Source organism: Natrix helvetica (assembly GCF_964273705.1).
Source record: "Natrix helvetica genome assembly, chromosome: 15".
Taxonomy (NCBI): Eukaryota; Metazoa; Chordata; class Lepidosauria; order Squamata; family Natricidae; genus Natrix; species Natrix helvetica.
This window is the reverse complement of record NC_138565.1, coordinates 3,689,747-3,698,656: the sequence shown is the minus strand read 5'-3', so window position 1 is coordinate 3,698,656 and position 8,910 is coordinate 3,689,747. Positions and strand designations below refer to the sequence as shown.

The 8,910-nt window shown below is 43.9% G+C and overlaps 1 protein-coding gene across 2 annotated transcripts in view; it reads right to left on the bottom strand.

The window, feature by feature from the left end:
• Nucleotides 1–821: 821 nt before the first annotated feature.
• The window catches only part of AK8 (adenylate kinase 8), a 52,169-nt gene continuing 44,080 nt past the window's right edge, over nt 822–8,910 (bottom strand). For both annotated transcript variants that reach the window (XM_081967290.1, XM_081967291.1), the window contains exons 12-13: nt 2,165–2,245; nt 822–1,475 (exon numbers count right to left, since the gene is read on the bottom strand). In XM_081967290.1, the coding sequence (XP_081823416.1) occupies nt 1,229–1,475; nt 2,165–2,245 (328 nt within the window). In that variant the 3' untranslated portion in view covers nt 822–1,228. The remainder of the gene's footprint in view (nt 1,476–2,164; nt 2,246–8,910) is intronic.

Sequence of the window (8,910 nt, the reverse complement as noted above, 5' to 3'; positions counted from 1 at the left end):
AAATTATGCAGAAGAATGCATGGGAGGTGAGAGGCCAAAAGACTAGATCCAATTCGGCAGTGTGCGTTGAATGTTGCATAGACCCACACATCCACACACAGCAATGCTACATTAAAACATGAAGGTCATGCACAACCAGAGCAACCTGTTGTGGCCCGCTAGCGGCCAGCAAAGATGGCAGCAGATTCGGACAGTGAGGAGGTTGGGGAGGAAGATGGGCCAGTCCTGGAGTCTGGGGAAGGCTCTGATGAGGGCTCTGTGTCGGAGGCAGAGAGGGGGCCAGGGCCGTCTGACAGTTATCAGCTGCCTTCAGAGTCAGGCATCAGTGAGGCAGAAGAACAGCTGGAGCCTGTTCCCAGGGTGCGCATTGCCAGACGAAGGGAAGAACTAAAGAACAAGTCAACGTGGGAGTAAGGTGGAGGATGAATGGACCCTCCCAGAGGAAATAAAAGAGGGGAGAAAGGGGAGTGGAGTTTGCAGGAGGCAATGAGTTCATTCCTGCATTCTGGCCAAGCATGACGGCGTCTGAAAGATATCGGCCTGGCCACTCTCCAAGCCTGATAACGGTCAGTAATTGCGAACTATCTTGAAAGGCGGTGGGAGAGGAAAGGCTTTGCTGGAGAGGAATTCACTGTCAATTCAATAAAAGGGGTTTGTCGGGACGAGAAATCGGCTTCGTGCTGCTGGGGAAGCCTAGGTCAGAACACAACTAACCAAAGATGGCTTATCCATAAGGTGCATTTTGAAGACTGCTCAAGGTGGCACCAGAAAAGGGGGGAAAAAATTAACTTGAAAAGGATGAGAGGCCATTTTTCTGTGATTCAAGAAGCTTTTAATAATGTTATCAAGCTCAATTTAAACCAAACCAAGTTGGAAAGAAAGTAGATTTTCGGCAAAACACAGCAGGAGTGAAGGACGAGAGCTGGCTTCATCCAATTTCTTCCCACTTAACAATTCAAATATTTTTTTAAAAAAAAAACTTCACGTTGGGAAGAACGAAGGGATAAACAGAACCCAACTTCATTTGGGGAAGGGGACACGTATCCTGTCCCTTGAAAGTGTCACCCTCTCTTCCTTCAAATAACATTTTAAAAAAGAAAAACAGAGTTACATGAGGGTTGTGTGAACAGAGCTACAGGGATCAGAAACAAACCTCAACTAAAACTATTTGAATTTTAAGAACTTCAAACTCTTAAGTTTCCGCTTCCTTACTACGGAGGCTGAGCCACTACAGATCCCAGATCTCTTTGATCGGCAACGGATTGATCAAATAACTCTCGATGTACTCAAATACCGTGTGGGGGTCTTGATCGCCGTTGATGAAAATCGCGTCTTCGAAATATTGTTCCAGATTGCTAGAGAGCCTGAAATACAGGTCGACTTTGCTCTTGATGGTTTCTTCCATCTCTTTCGGGTTCATCAGCAGGCGGTCATTGACTTCCTTGGTAATGGCCGGCTTGTACAGCGTATGATATCTGGAAAGGGGCAGAGAACTCGGGAGAAGGAAGGCGTGACACAAAAAGTCCCATGCGCGCGTTTTAAAGAGTTTCAGACACAGCTTTAAAACAAATCAGTTGGCGGGTGGCCGATTTGAGCACAGAGAGGTAAATGACGTCTACACACCATTGGAAAGAGGCGATAGAAAAGCCGAAACGGAAACAAAGGAAGAGCAAAAACGCCTCCTTGCCAGCAATCAAGAAGACCCAGAAAAGCAGAGAGTGATGCCAAGATGAATACTAGAACCACCATCGAAAAGTAAACGATACCCAAATTACCAACTCAGACAAATGAGCTAACAGTAATAAACAACAGAGAAAAACTACCGTTCCTACCAAGCCGCTACGATACAAAAAGAAAGCAAATCCGTTTAGCCCTGATGATGTTACGTACCGTATTTTGCGGACTATAAGAATGCTGTATTCAGCGTATAAGACACACCCAGATTTTCACCCTCTTGTTTTGAGGGGAAAAAGGTGCGTCTTATACTCTGAAAAATATGGTCGTTTGGGGCCTCCGTTGCGGTTGTAAGTCGAGGATTACCTGTAACGCTGGGCCTGTCCATTTTACCTTCTGCTTTGCACACCACATGCCGCCACGGCCACTTCTGCGAAATTGTTGTTCTTCCACACACCCTACACATCACACATCAGGCCAAGCCACTAACCTTTCCCCGCTGATAGGATCCACCATGGAGTAGGAAAGGCGTTCCAGAATGGTTTCCGCTGGGACATTCAGGAAAAAGACCCTGAAATGTAGAAGGATGGAGGTGAAGGAACCTGTCAGGCCTGCAGTCATATTCCTTTTTAGGATCTTTGGCCTGCCACACTCTCTTATTATTTCATTATGCTGTTTCATTAGTGTAGTAATTGGGAGAGGGAATAGAAAGGAGTAGAATTGTGGAATGTGCTGTTGTCATTCCTTTCTAGAAGCCCAAGGTCATCTTTTGTCTCCGCACCTCTGCACCTGACCGGAACCAGCTGGGTGGAGATGCCAGCGTGGAAGAAGAAGATTGGACCATGTGATGGATTTATGGGCGTGGGGATAAGATCATGAAATTTCAACTGGGTGGAGTCCCAGGAAGCTTTCAGATTTGGGATTTCCACAGTTCGTTGCCAACATGTCTGTCTTATTAAATTGGAACTTTTGAGGATAGCTGTGCCTTGGACTCTGATTTAATTCTGCATGATATTTGGAACGCTGACATTACCATTTCATTATTATTTTTTAATTGTATTTATTAAATTTTCCAACATTTAAAACACAAAACACAAATATACACCTATGACAACTGGAATCCCAAATCTGAAAGCTTCCTGGGATAAAAGTAAAGGTTCCCCTCGTACATATGTGCTACTCATTCCCGATTCTAGGGGGAGCTGCTCATCTCCGTTTCAAAGCCGAAGAGCCAGCGCTGTCCAAAGACGTCTCCGTGGTCATGTGGACGGCATAACTCAACGACGAAGGCGCATGGAACGCTGTTCCCTTCCCACCAAAGGTGGTCCCTATTTTTCTACTGGCATTTTTTACGTGCTTTCGAACTACTAGGTTGGCAGAAGCTCTGGGACAAGTCACGGGAGCTCACTCCCTTATGCGGTGCTAGGGATTCAAACCGCCAACCATTCTGATTGACAAGCTCAGCGTCTTTAGCCACTGAGCCACCGCGTCCCTTAACACAGTTTGCGTTGTGTCAAATCCAGCCATGTTGACTCCTTTGGCCACTCATGGTAAGAACACAGCTTCCTGGTGGTTTTTGAATTTGCACCCAATTTCTGGGGATTAATTTAGATTTAAATAAACTTAAATTAAGATTTTGGTTTGTCGGGGAAGGTAAGGCTTTCTGGAATCGGCTTTCTCTGAGGTTTCTTCTCTCTTGCAGTATCTCGGCTTGGCTTTTATGCTGTAATTTTTTTTTTCTTTTCGCTTTGGTGTGCTTGAGATCCCACCAAAAGGAACATTTTACATCTGCTGGAGAGACTCAAATCAGATGAAAGAGGGAGCTTTCTTCCGCGTGGCAAGCAGAGAAGAGATTACGCGGCGCCCTTTGTAGAACTTAAAGTTATGAAAATCACTCCTGTTTGCTCTTCAAATGTTTACAGAGAATAATTTCCATTCCCATTGCGGGATTTATTTATTTATTTATTTTAGGGGGGGGAAGAAGATGAGAAACACAAAACAAGAAACTCAGCCTGGCGGTGGGGGAGGAGAGAAAAAAACAAAACGCCGAGGAATCTAATGATTTGCGAAGACAGGAGAAGAATATACAGTTTCCAACCGTCTTTTATCCTTTACACTCCAAACATTTTGTTTCAGCTTTGTTTCCCTTGCCCAACAATACTAAGGAAACACAATTGTCAGAATGAATAACTTGTGACAACATGTCTCCAGATGAATATCCTCGCAGAGAAAGGAAGGAAGAGGGGAGAGGGGGGGTAGGAGGGAGGAGGGAAGACGGGCTGTTTGTATCGCCCCGATAATTGATACTCTTCCCCCATTATATTTTCCAAATCAACAAAACAAAACACACACACAAAAAGAGAAAGGCATTTCAAGGAAGTTTGTCGGGAACGGGAGAAAGGAGGGAGCGGAAAACCATGAAAAAAAAGGTTTTGTTTTGTTTTTAAAAAAAAACCTCCACTCTCTTCTTTGCGAAGGCAGTAACAAAACACATCTTGGACACATCTTGTCAAAAATGCGCTTTTCGTCTTACAATATATGTATGTTGGGGTGTCTGTCTTATTATCCGCTGTGGTATCAACTGTGCTTAAGGCAAGTTGGGGAAGAGACGTGGAAGAATGGGACAGTGGGGGATTTCCCATCATCTGCCTAAAAATGACCAGGTCCAGAATGCTTGGCTTCCTGGCATAGCAATAGCACTTAGACTTATATGCCGCTTTATAGTGCTTTACAGCCCTCTCAGATTTACGGAGTCTGGATGGATGGATGGAGAGAGAAAGAGAGAGAGATGGTAGATAGATAGATACAGATTAGATAGATGATAGATAGATAGATAGATAGATAGATAGATAGATAGATAGATAGATAGATAGATAGATGATAGATAGATAGATAGATAGATAGATAGATAGATAGATGATAGATAGATGATAGATAGATAGATAGATAGATAGATAGATAGATAGATAGATAGATAGATAGATAGATAGATAGATAGATAGATACTGGTAGACAGATACAGATTAGATAGATAGATGATAGATAGATAGATAGATGATAGATAGATAGATAGATAGATAGATAGATAGATAGATAGATAGATAGATAGACAGACAGACAGACAGACAGACAGACAGACAGATGGAGAGAGATGATAGACAGATAGATACCGGTAGACAGATACAGATTTGATTGATTGATTGATAGACAGACAGACAGACAAACATACCGGTAGACAGATAGACACAGATGAAAGAGACAGAGAGAGAGAGAGAGAGAGAGAGAGAGAGAGAGAGAGAGAGAGAGAGAGATGGTAGACAGAGAGATACCAGTAGACAGATAGATACAGATTAGATAGATAGATGATAGATAAATATAGATAGATAGATGATAGATAGATGATAGATAGATAGATAGATAGATAGATAGATAGATAGATAGATAGATAGATAGATAGATGATAGATAGATAGATGATAGATAGAGATGATAGACAGAGAGATACCGGTAGACAGATACAGATTTGATTGATTAATTGATTGATTGATAGACAGACATACCGGTAGACAGATAGATACAGATTAGAGAGAGAGAGAGATGGTAGACAGATAGATACCAGTAGACAGATAGATACAGATTAGATAGATAGATAGATAGATAGATAGATAGATAGATAGATAGATAGATAGATAGATAGACAGACAGACAGACAGACAGACAGACAGACAGACAGACAGACAGACAGACAGACAGACAGACAGATAGGGAAACAGCAAAGGACTGGTCCGCAGTGCCTCTGCAGTGAAAATGAATAGAGAAATATGAAATGATCATTTGGTGTAATTCTTCAAGGGCAATTGAAGATATTGTTTAAGTAATAAGAAAAAAATAAGTAAAATACGGAAAATAATGGAAGAAAATAATTTGGCTATGAGTGAAAACCAAGTTATGATGTAAAATGGAATTTGGATTAGGAAAAAAAAAGTTGGCCTTCGTATCTTGATGACTTGAGCCGGTGGGACCACTGCGCCACCACCGTTCTAGGCTGCTTCTCTCCTTGATTAGTTTCCATCCGTTGCTTCTTGTCCTGCCTTCGGGTGGAGAATTTGGAGAGTAATTTGAGCCCCTCTTTGGGGGGGGGCAGCCCCTCAAATACTGGAAGTCTGCTATCGTGTCCTCCTTCCTCTTTAGACGTCCGCCTCGTATCCCTCGAGTGCGTTTCCAAAAATGAAAGGAGGAGTGGGGTTTCCAATTCTTCCACTCAACCCGAGGAAAGATGGACGGGTCTTCACAGTAGGGGCGTTGCCAGCACAGGCCAAGGAGGGAAACGTGTCCTGCTTATCCCACGTTCACACGGAGCAAACATTTTAAGAGCCTTGAGAGAATATGGAGGCCACCTTCAAAGGCTCCCTTTCTCACTCGCCCTCTTCTTCTGCTTGACAGGCGGGGGTCCACCAGCTTCCCACCTCCTTCCCTCGTTGTTATTATTCACGTCTCTCTCTCTCTCTCTCTCCTTACTCTCGTTTGTTATTCCATCATGGGGAAATTCCCCCGGGAGGGAGGTGGTTCTGATGGCCCTTGAGGAGGAGAAGGGGGTGGGGGGAAGGCAAGCCACGACTGGAGTTCCTTTGGATGGTGTTTAGCCCCCCCCCTCGCTTTACTTGGACAGAGGGGGGGGTCCTTCACTGGCAGGTTTTTTTTTGGGGGGGGGGACTGAAACCCGCAGTGGCTGGGAGGAGCAAGAGCATGCTGATGTCCAATTGGGGTGTGTGTGTGTTTTTGATAGAGAGAGTGGGGGGGAGGGTATATGATTTTTTTAAACTGAACCTTGAAAAGAAGATAGAAAGTGATGCAAACAGGAAGGAAGGAAAGGAAAAGGAAGAAAAGAAAGGAAGAAAAAAGAAAGAGAAAAAAGAACAGGGAAGGAAGGAAGGAAGGAAGGAAGGAAGGAAAGAACAGGGAAGAAAAGGAAAGGACAGGGAAGTAAGGAAGGAAAGAAAAAGGAAGGAAGAAGAGAAGAACAGAGAAGGAAGGAAGGAAGGAAGGAAAGAACAGGGAAGGAAATGGAAGAAGGAAAGAAAGAAAAAGAAAGAAAGAAAAAGAACAGGGAAGGGAGGAAAGAAGAACGGAATGAAAGAAGAAAGGGAGGAAGGAAAAAAGAACAGGGAAAACGAAGGAAGGAAGGAAGGAAGGAAGGAAAGAAGGAAGGAAGAAAGGAAATAGCGCAAGAGCAATTGAAAAGACAGAGAAAAGCTAGAAAGGAAAAAGCAGTGACTTCCGATATCCTTCACAGAAGTTTTAGGAACTGTTATTTTTTTAATTTCTCTCCCTAAAGTTACATCCTCCTCCTCTTCTCTACCTAAAATAAAATAAAATTCTGCTCTCTTCTGAGATTCCCCCCCCCCTTGTAACAGTACCACCTAATGGTTAACCACTGTCAACAATTCCAGCTTAATTCGCCTACTTTTGCAAAAGCCATGCTGGCTTCTTTTTCAAAAGTCACCTGGACTGTGGGTTTTTTTTTTTCCCCCTTCGAAGAAGAAGAGGTTTCCCTTCTCTTCCAAGAAACTTCTTCGGTTCGGACTTCTTGACTTGGCATCAAGAAGCCACTTCCAAGATGCCGTTTTCATAGCCCATCTGGGTAAAAAGTGACCCATTAGGCGGCTTCAATAAACACGCTGCATTTCTTTGCAAGCTGTTTGGGAAAAGCATTCTCTTCCGTTTCACGCCAAAACAAAACAAAAAAAGGGATTTAATCGCAGTAAAACAGAAGCCGTCCTTATGCTTTTGGGGACAGAAACTTTCCCAAGTTAGGTCTTTGAATAATATATTTTTAAGAGGAGCGGGGGGGGGGGGGAGGTCCCAAAAAATGCAAACGAGGGAGCAGGGAGGGGTTAAAAATAAAAATAAAAAGAACCAACGATAGGCCACTTTACCCGCATGTCAGAAGTAACCGGCCTCCTAACAGAGAATACCTTCTCGCGATTTAAATACTGTCAAATCGAACCTTTCCAATTTAATAGGGTTCATTTCTTGGGAGAGGGGGGCTGGGGGGGGGAGAACGCAAAATAAATCCGATTAAATATTTATATTGCAGAGTATTAATTAAGAGGGAATCCGAGGCACCGTGTGGGCTGGCGGAAGGGAAGAAGGGAGGGGTAACGGTCCGTCAAGGGTACCCCAATATGTTTAACGCATGCCCAAAAAAGACATTCCACAATCAAGTGTGTAAATGTTCCCGAAAAGGAGATCCTGAATATTTTATGAATATTTGTCATAAGACAGAAATAATAACCGCTGTGCACAGCTATTAGGATTAATATTTATGCAACCTGGCATGAAATATTCATGGGGACAGAGGAAGAGGGGAGCAAGCCCGCCCACCCCCCGCCCGCAAGACGAGAAATAATTTACATTGGGTTCGGTTTACCCCGCCAGCTTAATGTTTCAAGATACGTTGACAAGGCTGCGTTGGGGGGGGGATACGTCAGTCACTCTCTCCAGGGTGGGTGGGGTGGGGTAGAAAAAAAAAAGGAAGAGGAAAAAAAATTGAAGGGAGGGTAGGGGGCCAAGCAACTGACAGCTCACAGATTGAGTTCTGACAGCCCCCTTTTTAAATAGTTTTTCTTTTTTTAAAAACAAGCCTAAATGTCCCTCCTACCACTCCTTCTCTCTCTGTCCTCACTCTATTCCTCCGTCTCTCTTCTCTCTCTTTCTCTATTCCTCCCTCTCTCCTCTCTCTATTCCTCCGTCTCTCTTCTCTCTCTTTCTCTATTCCTCCCTCTCTTCTCTCTTTCTCTGTTCCTCCCTCTCTCCTCTCTCTCTATTCCTCCCTCTCTCTCTTCTCTCTCTCTATTCCTCCATCTCTCTTCTTTCTCTATTCCTCCCTCTCTCCTCTCTCTCTATTCCTCCGTCTCTCTTCTCTCTTTCTCTATTCCTCCCTCTAACACCTCTCTCTCTATTCCTCCGTCTCTCTCTCTCTTCTCTCTGTATTCCTCCCTCCCTCTCTCTCTCCTCTCTATTCCTCCATCTCTCTCTTCCCTCTCTCTCTTCCTCTCTCTCTCTCTATTCCTCTATCTCTCTCTCCTCTCTCTGTATTCCTCCATCTTTCTCTATTCCTTCATCTCTCTCTCCTCTCTGTATTCCTCCATCTCTCTATTCCCCCAACTCTCCCTCTCTCCTCTCTACCTCTCTATTCCTCTGTCTCTCTCTCTCTCTCTCTCTCTCTGCCTCTCTC